The 15,552-nt window shown below is 36.7% G+C and overlaps 2 protein-coding genes across 3 annotated transcripts in view; one reads left to right on the top strand and one right to left on the bottom strand.

Annotated features, from left to right (window-relative positions):
• Positions 1-6,920, top strand: part of LOC105279170 (syntaxin-1A) — a 53,391-nt gene extending 46,471 nt beyond the window's left edge. Inside the window, exon 10 of the mRNA XM_011338759.3 lies at positions 148-6,920. The gene's annotated coding sequence lies outside the window, so the exon portion shown is untranslated. The remainder of the gene's footprint in view (positions 1-147) is intronic.
• Positions 6,921-7,785: 865 nt separating this feature from the next.
• On the bottom strand, positions 7,786-9,779 carry LOC105279169. Of its 2 annotated transcripts, none has more exons than XM_011338756.3 (7): positions 9,604-9,779; positions 9,103-9,389; positions 8,910-9,032; positions 8,779-8,834; positions 8,623-8,701; positions 8,421-8,549; positions 7,786-8,242 (listed from the first exon to the last, which is right to left on the bottom strand). In XM_011338756.3, the coding sequence occupies exons 1-7, from the start codon at positions 9,677-9,679 to the stop codon at positions 8,045-8,047; spliced, it is 948 nt and encodes a 315-aa protein (XP_011337058.1). In that variant the 5' UTR covers positions 9,680-9,779; the 3' UTR covers positions 7,786-8,044. The 2 variants fall into 2 exon arrangements, with proteins under 2 accessions (XP_011337058.1, XP_011337059.1); XM_011338757.3 differs by having other exon boundaries at positions 9,103-9,368; positions 9,604-9,777.
• Positions 9,780-15,552: the final 5,773 nt, after the last annotated feature.

Genomic DNA, 15,552 nt, shown 5'->3' with positions numbered 1-15,552 from the left:
AGCTTGAGACACAATAATATGCTAGAAAATGTGACAATGGACGTGGATGAGATTATCTGTACAATTGGAGGAATAATGAGACATTCGAAACAATTCTGTCTAATGCTGTCACTGTACACACTCGGACGATTGTTTTTTTTTGTTCAGAGAAATCCACAGACATCAGCAGCACCATGTACCTAATTCCGAACCGCCGGCAGCGTCAGCGTTCACTTATATCGTTTCGATATGTGAAGCTGATTGTCGTACGAACGAGAGAGGATCGTCACTGTCAAAGGTGCCACCATTGGCGCGCTTCTATCGTAACACCCATCATCGCTAGAGCCTTCAGTCTATTACACACGCTCCCCAGCTCGACACGAAGTAAACCGAAGAGAGGAGGGATTATCGTCGTTATCGTAGTCATCGTTGTTTGCGTTATCGTCGACGTCACCGTCATCGTCCTCATCATTATCGTCGTCGTTACATTTGTGCCACCCTCGTTTCGAAAGTCTTCTCCGATAGCTAGACTAGCATGTTAGTTGCGTCCGATATGAAGGTAGGAGATGAAGAGAGAGGGGGAGGGAGAGATGTACTAAAAGAAGAGCAAGCATTTCTCGTTTTTCTTATATTAAAACTGTCATATTGAATCAGTTGTATTTTTCTGTCTGCTTTACCAACTTACTTATCTCGCGACAAAATTTCGATTGCAAGCTCTCTTTACGTGTGTGTCCTTGTCGGTCCTCTTTCTTTCCTCCTTCTCCCATGACCTGTCTGTCCAGCTATTCTGGATCTGCGGCAAAAAGAGATAAAATGAGATAATAAACGACAGAGACCTCGAATGGAACGGGCTGAGGAAATTGACGCTTGTCTCTCTAGAACGCGACTGGAACTGTCGATCGAAGATACGCACGTACGCGTCGATCAGACGACATCTCCGATCGATACTGTGACACAGCGCCGTCGTTCTATCATTGACAGGACGACCAATTGACACGAGGACACTGCCGATGTTCCCTCCTCCATCCTCCTCTCTCTTACACGGTCCATCTAAACACCACGAGGATATGTTTAGTCTGGCGATCCGCATCCATCTCGCGACTCGAGCCTGACACCCAATGGTGCTTTTCTGTGTAACGCGAAAGCGACGAATGGAAACTGTTTCTTTCACTGTGATTTGCACACCGAGGATTTGGGACGAGTCACTTTCCAGTCACATTCTGAAGATGTGTTTCGCTTGTTGATCCGATTTTCGCGCCGGTGTTGGCTTTTACGCGAGAGATAAACCGCTGACCAAAACCATTTGTACGCCAAATTTGCGACTAGATTTGATCTAGGTGTTAGAGAGATTGTACTTTCCACTAGTGTGTATCACGATACAATTATTAAATAAATAATTGAAATTGTGTGATATTAATAGTTAGCAATGATAATTTTTAACAATTTCTATAGTGCATCTCGTGCCTCGGAAATTGTTCCCAGCTTTGAACACATTTTTCTGAATCTTTTTCTGAAAATTAACAAATTTTAGAATATTTGGCGGATAAAGCATATACACTGAAAGAAAATTAGTGGATATCGCTTGAATAGATGTATTGAATAGCACACTGGTTAAGCAATATCCGTTAATCTCGATCGAGATACTCCGCGACCAGCGGTTTAACCCTCGGCTATACATATCAATGTAATGTTTACTTACACTACACCTCTCTGTATCCGAACGTGAGGAATATCAGCTAGATGACGTTTCTTCTTGGGTCAATACTTGCATTCGCCGAAAAGAGCGTGTCGTCAAGCTGGAGAGCCATAAAGATTAAATTTATCGCTCGAGAGACGCATAATTCAGGACCAGTATTGCACCAGTATTGGCTAATTACGATTCGTCAAGTTTTCTTTCCAAGCACATTAAAGACAAAGAGGCATTTAACAGTGTACAGTTAAATCAAAGAGCTTATATAATAATGAAACATTCCCCCCATCTTAAGCTTGTTATTATTTGACCTTAATTAACTAATATTGTCGATGCAATCAGTCCTTCGAGTACTTTATTGACTTACGATAATAGGAGCATTAAGATGAGCAACGTGCTTTTTATAACGAGTACTTTGATTAAAAGGTAAAAGATGTTATCTTATTTATTACAGTAACAGCTGACTCGAGAAGGTATTTCGACCAATAGGTGTTCAGTGAAAAAAACAATCAATTCTTTCTAAATATTTCTATTTAGCTGTAATTAGAATATCGCGATATAGCGAGGTGTAGACGAAGCAATTGCATCTTTCTGTCGACGCGCACGGCGTTTCTTCAGAATGTAGCAGAGAGAAGCGACGACGCAAGTGTCAAGTATGCCAGAGATTTCGAATAGATTTAGTACAGTACACGCGCGCGCGCGCGTTATTATCTGATATTTTTACCGCGTCGATAGCTTTATGATTTTCGATTTCGTGTTGCACAAAACGCCATTAGGTATTAGGCGATATAACGACCGTCAATGTGGATTCTCAATCGTGACTTTCGTTTTGAATGAATAGCTGCTTCTTGACGCCATTTCTTGACGAACCCTCGACAAAAATCATTTCCTGCAGTGATTCTGCTAATTTTCAACTATATTTCTGTAATTAATCAAGATCGTTTGTGTAACATATACAATGATGATTATAAAGTACAATCTAGATGATAATTTCTCTCGTGTTAGTGATATGCAATGTAACAATTTTTAAATTATATGAGGGTTCACGAAATTAAGTACGCAGAAAGTGTATTATCTGAAATGATGAAATTCAACGTCGACGGAACAAGAGAGGGCACGATAAGTGGAAAAGCAACGGAGAATGCGAGAGAGAGAGAGAGAGTAAGAAAAATATGGATGCGTGTGTGTATGTGTGCGGGTCTGTGTGTGTGTATGTGCGCGTACATAAAAGCCGAGAAAAAGAGCCATTAAGCTACAGCAATAATATAATACAATATATATAGGTGTTACGAAAAAAAATAATTAAGAAGTAATCTCATTGACGGAATGAACAAGAATGAGTTAAATGCGATGAACGTATATATATGCGATATTGTATGTATACACATATATATACATATACATATTAAAAAAGTGTATGTGTATATACACATATACATAATAGGTAGATAGATAGATAGATAGATAGATAGGGAGAAGCGATATGATTGAGCAAAAGGAATAACATTATTAATAACGACAGCATTCGTATATTGCTCCTCGACAGATTAATCGGGCAGAGTGCTGGCAACGTTAATGTGTGTTAATGTTTTGTTGAGTATATTGTAATTATTACGAACGTTGAGGAGTGCGTACATTCTACGGAGGAGTATGAATTAATGTTTAAACGAAGAAGAGAAGGAAAGAGAAAGGAAATATAACGTATAAAGGAAAGAAATAAAATTTACGCAGTGCACGTAAAGCGCGCGTTGCTGTAATAATAAATTATTAAACATTAAATAATAATAACGATGACTAAAAATGGATATTACGATCACACCTTGCATTGTACAGAAAGCATAATAATTGTTAGTTTAGGTATATAGAGCATTAGATTCTATTACTAATTATATATAATCCAGTACGACTAAGATATAGCTAAGCTTTAATCGCGTAATCCTTCTGTCACGAGTTACGATGGTCGTCGATATAGGTAATACCATTTTCTGATAATTATTATTCAGCTAATCAATGGATTTTGCGTTTAAGAAAGGATGCCTTTATGCTCGTACGTGTCGCGTTGAGAAGCTTTATATTACTCAAACGGGAAAGCAGGTAGAGCTTTTTCATCATTGGAGATATTATCATTAAATATTATCATTAAAAGGATGATGATACGGTTGCATGGACACAAAAGTGTCTTCTTCTCGTTGCAAGATACGATTCTATCCTTTTTGCCCGTGTAATTTCTCGTTGTATCTCTCTGTGCTACGTCCAGTCGCCTAATTAACGTACCGCGTGATATTTCACGGGAGATACAAGTGTTTTCCTCATTATCGTTTCGGTTTTCGGCGTAGTCTCGTTCTGCGTGCCTGTCGTGCTCGCCTTATTTCCTGGATAACGCGAATGTTGCATACGTCGGATACGTTATCCACTCTCGCGGAATCCTCCACAATCTCGAATCTCGTAAGTTTAGCTTTATAGCGGACTCGTTGTGTCGGTAGGAATTGAGAAGGAAAAGAACACTTGTCGTTGTCAATTTCTTATTATTAGACAAAGAGAAAGATTGTACATTGAACGAATCTGGCCTAAAAATGTAAGGAACGTCTCTTTGTTACTATATTGATCGATCTCGATGTCCAACTCTCGTCACATTCCCTTGAATCAGGGACAGATGCTGACAGACGTCTGGATCTTATTGTACGTCTTTAGCGTGTACGTCTTTTATCACTATTGATCTCATTTACTCTTGAAATATTTTCTCTTGGCGATTTTGTTGTCTCGTCATCGTTAAGACGCAAGGAAATGTATAGTTCGAAGTTACGATTCGAAGCAGCGAACTGTAATAAAGTCGTTCTACCGCTCGTTAGATTAGCGTATCTGTGACATCGTCGGGTCTCAAATTGGCACATTCTTTCCAAATGTGCGAACCATTCCGTGTTGGCATTTCCTTTGTGGACGTTCCAACACCTTCTCATTTCGAAAAGTACTGTTTCCGAGGATATATATAGTTTCACGGCAGTTTACAGTGTAGTGCATCGAAGGATAAATGATAACAAACAGCAATATCGGTTATGCGATTTCTACGTTGTCGATTATACTAATTTGTCGCGACTAGTCGGAGCGTGCATCGCGGGAGTTCGAATAGAAAAGAAAGACAGGAAAGGTAACGCTTAATCATTGAATATTTCATTGCATTTATATGTAGAATAGAATAGGAAGTTCGTGCAGCGGATCTACGTAGTGATCTTCGGACATACGATCCACTTCCGAATGTATAGATATATGCGGACAAAGAAGACGAAGAAGAAAAAAGAAAGAAGATAAATACGTATGATGAAGAACACATGTGATAAAACACGTGTGATCGATTTGATGTCCATGAACACGTCGCTGTCACGTCGGTGCAATTATTAAACAAGAGGCTACTTCAATAAACCTTATAAGTGTCAATTCCAATTTCAAGTGTAAATCGTAATTTCGCGGAAGTTTTAAGAGAGAAGAACAAGAAATGAATGAGAGAAAAGAGACGAAAGGGAGAAAGGGATAATGCAGCGTCAGAGAAGATAGAAGAATCTTCAAACGGGGTTTCACGTAAAAAATAAGGGTCGCGCGCGCGCATATTCTGGCGATACGCGGCAAAGTGAGATTATTCGTAAACTTAACTTATCGAAACTGAAAAAAGATTTATTAGGGACGAAAGAGAGCGAGCGAGTGAGAGAGAGAGAGAGAGAGAGAGAAATCGCATGTGCGTGTGTGAGAGAATGAGAACGAATGGGAAATATGTTAAATATATTAGACTAAAAAACAAAAATTAAATAGTAGCACGTGCAGAAATAATAGAAATAATGGATACTTTTTATTGTAGGTATGTCATATAGGTTCATGAGATTCATAAAAGTAATAAAAAAAAGCATATTATATCTTAACATGAATACTTACTGAAGAAAACTCTAAGTCAACGGTGTTTTTTCTGCCTATACGTATATCTGGCGTCTCGCGTTTAATTCTGCAAACGAGCGCGCTGTATAACTACTCTCCACGTATAAGAAACTAAACGCTGAACGAAAAACTAAAAAAAGAGCATAAAAAACAACAGACGCGTCGATAGATTTATTACTGATTAGTCATCCTTGCGTTCTTGTCTAATTAATGATTGACTATTAATATTATTATTACTATCATCATTTTGACACTGTACAAAGTTGGCAATAATCTTAAGAGAGATCATCTATAAGTGCTCCCACACACGCATAATCGAATTCGTTCATTCGTTCGTTCGGGGATCAGCGATGTGAGATGACTTGGCCGATTCCGAACGAATCTTTTTTTTTTGGCCCTACAAGAAAACCGACGAACAATAGGAATGTGCACGAAACGACGTTCCGAGAGACGTTTTAAACAGGTCTGCTCCGTGAATGGTCATGCTATAATTCTATTCCTTTCACATAGCGATTTACAAACACTAAAGATTTGTCCCTAAAGATTTGACAAACGAAGAATACAACAGAATAAAATATAAAGAAGGAGAATCTAATAAAGATTTCTAAGACTAATTTGTTGAAATTTCTTTCATATTTGACAAATTTTATATTTGCATCTTTGATAGAAAGCAAATTCTTTTCTTTGATGCGACCATTCACGGATTAGAAAGCGTTTTAATTTACTAAAATTGTTTTAAAGTCTCTTATCCACCTTTACACTTGAAGATTTCAACAACATCGATTAATCCTGATTATAGTTTATACAAGTGTTTTACTTTTGATGCTACAACTAGAAAAGGATAGAACGTTCCATTGAAACACGTTTAAGATTGGTCGATGTTGATGAAATAAATATAACGAAACGAAAACGGCGTTTCTCGGAGACTTTTGCGTTGTTTGAATGTAGCAACGATTAATTCTACAGTAGAGATAACATGTGATTAAGTGAATGTGCCCATTCATCGTATAACTAAGCACAAAAGGAAATCCCTCTACGAGCGTAGCAGAGTAGGCCTCTAGCCGTGCATCCGGCAAAGAATTCAGCTGCCTTCGAGAGCATCGCTCTATAATCTTGTCTCGCTAGCCATGCGAACGAGTTCACTTATACTTGCTTTACTTGCGAGACGTGTGTCGTTTCCGCGATGGAAGTCGATACTGTTATCAGCAGAACTCTTATTATTTCGGATTACATATATGGTGATGCTCAAACGGCTAGCGAGAGAAACTTTATTGCGAAATCCGGTGTACTGAATGCAGTTAGAAGTCGCCGGATTACGTCACAATGAGTCGAAAAAGGAAAAGAAAACGCGTTCATTTGACCAACGAGACTCGAAGCGGCGGCTTGCGCCAGGAAGAATAACTTCCGGCCTCGAAGTCGCGGTTTTACATGCGATGCTCTATCATTGCGGTTGCAAATACAACACATGAGTCTGAAAGACACGTAAGAGAGATATCTAAGTGGAATCTAAGAAATTGCTATTAAATTACGGTTGTGTCGAGTCTTTAAGACATTTGTGTTGTTCAACATGATTGATTTTCCTACGGGAAAAGCCGGTTTGGCAAGACGCGACCTGCCCCTCTTTCCGGTGCCAATCGCCGACTTCCGCTCGTGTTACACTCGACGAAGAAACATCGACGATGTAAGAAAATGATTCCCAGTATTCTCACACTCAACACACACATACTCCGCGAAAGCGATAAAAAACAGAAGAAGAAAGAGTCAAGCGTTTATTGTACTTGTGAATTTTATTCTTTTACGTTTTACTATTGAGTAGTCGGATAGCGTATTTTGCATTACTAATAACATCAATAGCGTGTCACTTGTCTCAATCCCTAATTTTATATATCATTGGAAAGATAAGTAATCCGCAAGAATAAAGATTATAATCAGCACTGTGCAGTGAAGTTACTATACATCGTAGATAAACGGTGCGCAAGGAGAATTAAAAAAACCGACACGATGTTCAATGTATTTAATGATCTTGAAGGGTGAAGAATATATGAATATATGGGGAATAAAAAAAACCAGAGAGAGAACGGCTAAAAGTTCTGTATCAACCTACAGTTATCTCCTCTAATCCTTTCCTTTTAATATAATTTCAAGATAAAAAGCTTCGGGATTGTCAAAAATGAGACACATATTGCTCTCACTTATATTAATATATTGTATATTTATATGATTTATTGCACTACGTCTTTCGGAAGATATAAATTACATAATACGTAAGAAGTAAAATTACTTACATTTCATAATTTTAAATAAATAAACTTTTACATGATAAAAAAGATAATAAGAGACACTTCTCGTAAATGTACAAAACTAAAATACAAATGGTTAATCCATCTACGAATCTAAAGGGTACAGAGAGTATCACAAGCATATTTGCATATTTGTATTATGTACATTCGCTTATTACATGTAAGGACAAAGTACGGAATCCTCTTTATCTGTCACTATCCTCGATCGACTCAGCAGTCCGTCTTCGAATTGACCATCCTTGGCGATCTGTTCCGGACCACGAAGAGCGTGCAGCTGTATAAAGTGTTTTACCACCTTGATATCTACGTAAGACATAGTCAGCTTGCAGCCCCAAGATAAAAGTGCCAACGGCTGTAAGAATAGAATAATGAATATCAGAAGTAGTCCCTAGCTTTTGCCGAAACTTTTAAGAAAATTTCAATTAAAATTGAAATATAAGTACATTTGTAAATGGGGAATTGGAAATTTCAAGAGAAGACAATTTTAGTAAGTTATGTTTAAAGAATTATCGAAATGTTTATGTATTTACTTGTTCTTCATCCAGGTAACTATATCGCGTGATAACGTGTCGCCAAAGACATCTGTTAACAAGATCCCGCAAACGTTTCACCTCCAGTGGATTTGCGCATGGATGGTACAGCATGACAATTGCTCCATGCTATAAATAGTAAGATAATAATATAAACAATATATATTGATATGACAGATTCTAATAGGTTGCTTGATAGTACCTCCAGGCTGTGCAACCATCTCTGTTTGGGTAAATATTTGTATTCCCCGTAAACTGGCCACAACGGTCTGTGTGGACCGCTGCAAATCGTGCATGAATATCTTTAGGAATCAGTTACAACACATTTACAAGTACTAATGGAATGTTATTTACTTACTAGAGAGGAACATTGTCATTATAATCGATTCTCTCTTTCATGCATTTATGCGCGGCCTGAAAGAAATATTTTAATCAAAATCTAATTAGGATCACTTGTCATAATATACAATATTATTACAATATCTTTACCTTGTATGCTTTTGGGATAGATTTACAGTAAATCAATGCCTTAGTCTTATTTGGCGTGATCTTATGACCGTAACACGTATATTCTGATGGAGAATGATCCCCCCAATCGATGTCTAAATTGCTCTGAAATGTTATCGTTATTAAAACACATGCTATATTTTGTTTGTCTTCTCAGGGACAAGAGAGATAATACCTTGCCATCGTCGCATTGTGACTGCACGAAACCATGATGCATTCCATGGGAGAATTCTGTCACTGATTCATATCTGTCATCATATTTTTCCTCGTTCTTTGGCCATACCTTAGGCGGTGGTGTTGGATCACCTGGCCTGTCAGGCATCCAGCGTCCAGTCCAATTCATATCTTCAATATTTCTGCGGTTTGCCTTCCTGTACCGGAATAAACGGTTTGCTAATCGCGCAACATTTTCATACTGTTCCTCATCGTAACTATCGTAATCTGCAAAATAATTAAATTCTTCTGAAAAAACAATTTATTATTTGAAGGATAAATTATTAAAAGATGAATTTTTCAAAAGACATGAAAAGCATTTTAGCATTTTTTTCATTTTTATTTGTGTATATTGAGAGGGAGATTGTGAGAAAGTATTAAGCAAATGTTGAAATCGCTTATTTTAGGTTAGAAAGGCATACACAACTGGAAACCTAGATTACTAGAATGTCTTGTACATTACCATTGTTCGGATATGTGTCCACAAAACTTGATGCCACAAAAACGCAAACTAGGAAAACAAAAGCCAATCGAATCATTGTATTTTTATCGATAAAACCGTAATAAAAGCATCAGATGCCTCGATTGCAGCGAGTTGGACATTTGACGTTTGTGTCATGCGCAAAGAGAACTAAATTAGACTCCGAAACTGTCGCGTGCACATACTTGTAACAAAAATATTTATTTTTCAAGATTTGATATGATAAAATGAAACTGACTTTGATGAAATATAATAATAAAAACCTAGAAATTTTTTGTTTTTCTATCAATTGTCAATAATCACAACCGATTGTCCAATAAATTGTCTTCTCTCATGTATAGAAAAGTTATTAATAAATAAAGTTTCTTAGTGGTTATACAGTGGTTCTTCATTATACTCTTGTTCAACTAATTCATAAGATTTAATCGTTTTGAGCCGGTGCACATTATTATCAAGTATATGTATATTTCTATGTTTTCTTTGTGCAATAATTAAGTATGCCCATAATTGTATGCCATACGCCCAGACAAATTTAAGTATATGTAAATCAATATCTTATTCTGTATCTAACAGTTCAGAGTTACATATGTATATAAGGAGCCAGTATAGAGTTCCCTGTACTTGATGTTAAGTTCTTTTTTTTTTCTTCTTCTTGGCGTGTTCCTTCCACTTTAGTTTTGCGTCCAAGATCATTTCTAAATATAATAGCTGTATTCCTATATTATACTATTGTATAATCTGTTCATTAATTAAGATAAGGACAGCATCTACCTTTCTACATGTAAAGTTAAGATGAGTAGATTTTGTTTCATTAAGTTGGAAGTACAACGGTTGATCCAACCATTCACTTTATTCATTACTCATCGCACATCTTAGAAATTGACAAAAAATTCTCATTTTAAATCACAATTTAAAAGAATAATTGAAATTTCTAGATTAAAAGATTAATTTCGAACATTCTAGTGATGCATGCCTCACGTGTACAAGAAAACAACGATTCAAACAATTTATTGAAACAGTCTCAATCTATGGTCTTTTCACGGAAATATCCGATGGTGATGGGTTCATGCGTTCGCGTACCGTCGTCGTCGGACAACATAATGCTTCGTCTCGTCATTAGCGTAGCGCGCAACATGTATTGTAATTTCATTAATTACCTGACCGGTGCAAGCGCGTAGTTTGAGAGTCGCGCATCGAGCTGCTTCTCGATACCCTCTCTTTCCGGTTAAGCTGATGAAAGTGCGATGATAAGCACAATAAATTTTAATTTAATTGTTATTTTTTATTTATATGTTTGTAATTTAATTAGACAAAGAAATAATTTGAATATCGAAAACTAATAATATTTGATCGTTTTATTACGATACTTTTACTTTTCAGAGTGCATATCGTGTATTGTTTTAATTTTATATCGTTTAATTTAATTTTATCTTTAGTTTTCAAATTTTAACAAATGCTATATAATACAGCATTCCGCTGCATGCGGAGAGCCGTTTAATGCTCAATGATGGGTGCGAAAATTGAACAGGAAACTGTTAGTTAATGTAGCTTAGAATATTATGAGCTGTTCGACCTCATAATGTATCATCGTGCATCTATAAACATCGTTCGTTATTAATTGTCGGAGCTGCATAATGGAATTATTGTGCGTATGAAACCTCATTTTCGAAATCCGAGAATGCCCTCGAGAAAATAGGATTCACGACACCCACGTTATGCAATTTATCTGCAATTGAAATTGTGTGGAACGACCTTGACGTTTGCAAAGCGCGAATGACCCACGTTCCGTATTCACGCAACAATGATTTTTATACACGTACAATAAATGGAAGTGTGTTCTATCGCTAAAAATGGACAAAATCATCTCATGAATAAGATTTGTCGGCAGAGGAGAACAAATATGATAAAAGCTATTTTTCGAAAGAAAGTTACAATCGTTTTACGGAATAGATATTAAGCCTTCTTACCTGTATTAAAGAAATAACTGAGTAATTATTTTTAATATTTTTTCATATCTTTTCTCCTCCTGCAGATAAGGTAAAATTTGTTATCTGACTGAGAAAATTATTCAACGTGAATGAGAAAGTTGGAATTAAGATTACTTTATCTTACCTAGAGTTTTGCTAATTTTCCACAAGTGTTGGCGAGTTAGTGGCGGATGTCGCGCAAGAGAAGAGTAAAAATTTAATTGCTCCTTGTAGGGACACGTATCCCGAGCGTGATACGAGCAACCCCGCCGGTGGGGTAGAGGCAAAAGAAGGTGATGACGATGAAAGGCAAAAAAAATACTCAGTCGGATGATAGCGCTCATGGGATGAAGTTACTGCGAGTTGGTGCTTAACTCAAAGCACTTCCGATGTGCCACGTAGGAGCTATTATACGAACGACACTTTTCCTTCTCAACCTTAGACAATGTAGCCATCAGGAGGTTGGCGAACTCCTTTGGCCGGATATTCACGTCTGTATCCGTGGTAGACGACGTCACTGTGAATGATTTTCGGTGACTGACGTTGTTCGATGCACGAACGCCTAATACCGTGGAAGATTCAGGGGACGTTTCAGTATAAAAAAGCAAACATAAAACTAATTTTGGCATCTCATAAATCATATTGAAAATTTAAGGTCTTTAAGATTCATAATGATACATGCGGAACACGGAATAGGCCTGTATCGATCAAAATGTACAATGTTGTAGTAGGATGGTTTATACTTTAATACCGGATTATCCTTTCTTGATATACAATCTTATCAAGTGTTTATCGAGCAATTGAGCGTCGTACAGGATATTCACGCATTTTATCGAGTTGTTGTCCTCTTTTTGATATACAATCTTATCAAGTGTTTGTCGAAGTTGAAAAGTGTGAGGGGAACAACGTATAAATTTTATTAATACGTAATAAAATTTTTTATACAATATGCAAAATATTACGTATCAAGTTAAATTTTCTTCGTCGGAAATTTTTATCATTTACAAATTACTGCATCGTCATTTTTCCCTCTTTAAAACTCGTATTTATTTCGTAATGCATTCGTTGCTCTGTAAATTTTCATTAATTTTGCGAAAACAGTGCACAGTTTTCCAAATACAGCTTTAATATTGTGCTTTGATTCTGAAGACAATACACATCTACACTTTAATAATCGAAATGATTGCGTTGCTTATTATTCACTACATTGATTTTACAATTCTAATTTTATAATATCCTATTAAATCATTAAACTGAATAATCCGGATCGTATCTAAATGAATTACAACTCAATGTAACGTTTTGGAGAATTTTGCTTTTTATTTTAAAGATTGCTTATCTGCTGCTATAAAATTAATGTAGAACATACTATGTTGCACCGTCATAAGTATTTGCTTCATTTGATTTATTACCATGTAGGCGCGACCTGAATTATTTAGACAATGACCTAATATTTGGCCAGTATGCTTGAAGCATTAATTATCAACTGTGGTGGCGCGATTCGATCCACCGGTCGCGATGCACGTTAGCATCACTTTTATCTAGGACATAGCAGATAGTGGAAGCGAAGTATGGCTAAGCCGCCGGCAATACGCCCACCTGGAAGGTAAATGAAAGATCAGCTGGAGCGCAAACAGTGGCTCGAGTGGCTATATCCGCGCTCGAGGGCCGAAATGTCACCCGAAGTGATGACACCGGGGGTGCGTGCGCGCGCGCAGAAAAGGGTCGGAAAAAACAACAGAGGTGGTCAACCACGGCTACGCGCGATCGTTTAGAGGCTCCACGTAAAGACAGACCAAGTGCCAGAAATAAAACTCTCAGAAAAATTTAGTTCCCTCAATGATATTAAATTTGACACGCGAAGCCTGTTCTGAGATGAGACGTTCTTCTAGAAATGGCATCCACAATTCTTTTCATCTTTTCTTTTTTCCATTTATGGCCATTTACATAATTAATATGTAAATGTATAACTTGAGTCTCTTAAGAACGTCGCCGTCGTAGTTTTCGCAGCTGTGGCAGTCGCTAGGATACTCTTAATTCGCGTATCATTCGTCAATCGTGGCAATAAAATTTACGTATGCATTCATTTAGGCGGATTTGCAGACCCACGCGAGCGGGGCACAGCTATTTCGAGCGTATTAGCGCATTTTGATGTCAGAGAATTTAGCCATATGGTTCTGCGGGGCAGATTTGCGCAACTGGGAAAACGGAATGTAATTTTCATCTGCAAATGGATTTTTGACAATGCACATTTTTCCTTTTTATATGTATAATTGCGTGTAGTTAGAGAGTATGCTGCAGACTAAAGATGAATGCAGGCATCAATGTCGAACGATGGTGACGGGTAGCCAATATTGTCGAGGCAAGAGGGCAAACAGCGTTCGAGTGTTTGCTCCTGGAAACCGTTAACGCTCTCGAAGCAGGGTTTTAACCATGCTCGATCGACCGACGAATGCACGCGTAATTTATACGATGTGACGATACACCATGGCATTCGGCCGGAATATATTTCCTATAAAATTTGAAAAATTGCGTTCCACGAGCGATATCGTAAAAGATGGCTCCGCTCGTATGCGATAAGCGGATCATTCATGTACATTTTAGTATTTTATTTTTTCATTCTTGTGCACTCTCGTGCAACGAAAAATTATTTCACGTTGAAATGCGTCGCACGAATTCGCTGAAATGGTTTGCATCTACGATTCACCGAGGTAGTTTTTTAAATGAAAAACATTCGAATGCAACGTTTGTCAACGTGCAACAAGTAAAAGCAATTAAAATTATTCTCTATTTTATCGATCAAGTTTTGGTTTAGCTACTATCTTTCGTTTAATCTATAGCTGCTTTATTATTTTTAATTTACAATTAAACATATAACAGTTATACAATTAAACATTAAATAATTTATAATTTAACAATTTTCAATTATTACTTTTTGAATCATTTCTTTATTATGAAAATTTCAAGTTTCTAACATAAAATAAAACTCTATTAAAATTGGTATTTAATTAATAATTGATATTTTTATGTCAAACGTTAGTCCGTCAAAGATTTTCTCTCGAAGGTACTATCTCAGTTCTAAGACATTTTAACGTGTAATAAAATGATGTACATACATATACGTAATGAGATTAGAAGCACGTTTGAACCTGCTGATTTTCAAGACTCCTCCGCAACAGATCTGTTCGAATAGCGGTATTAGTTTTTCATGTACATGAGCTAAAGCTCGATAAGTAACGGCGTGGACACCTACAGACTCGGCAGCATGTCGGTTTTATGGATATAGCTTGTATTTCTTATGGAGGTTATAAGCATGTAATGCAGAGCAACTTCCAAAACTACTAGACTAGATCCATCTTGGATCCATGTTTGGACGTTCCTAGCTAACAAAATGTAGTATTTTAGAAGGAAGAGAATAAACAACAATTTTGAACGAGAAAAGATATTTTATCTATTTTATTTTAAATTTTGTTAAAGGCTCCGTGATATATCGCGAAAAAATTAAGTGCATCGATGGGTAAACTGTGCGTGAAGGTCGCATCTATAAAACGATGACGCACGTTTTGCATAAAATAGTTTCAATATGTAGATATCCATCATCTGTCCATTATTTTATATAATATAATGTAGATTAATAAATAATATAGATAAATATATAATATAAATTAATAAATAATACATTACGTGTATTTTCCGTTTTGACCTTCTGGGTCCATTAACAAATCACACTCAAAATTAGTTTCGACTTTAACTTTATCATATAATACTTTACAAGATAAATATGTTATGTTGATAGTTATATGTTGAAGAGAGCAAAGTACTTTTAGTTACGATTGATGAAATTGAAATTGTCCTACATATTGAGGTGCATATTTTATTTCAATGTCAGTGGTGACAACAATCTCTCGCTGATAGTTTTGTTCTTAGCATTTGAATATTTACGTAAAGAAAAATAATCTGTTTG

The sequence above is a fragment of the Ooceraea biroi genome, chromosome 2, assembly GCF_003672135.1.
Source record: "Ooceraea biroi isolate clonal line C1 chromosome 2, Obir_v5.4, whole genome shotgun sequence".
Taxonomy (NCBI): Eukaryota; Metazoa; Arthropoda; class Insecta; order Hymenoptera; family Formicidae; genus Ooceraea; species Ooceraea biroi.
This window is presented reverse-complemented; position numbering and strand designations above follow the sequence as displayed.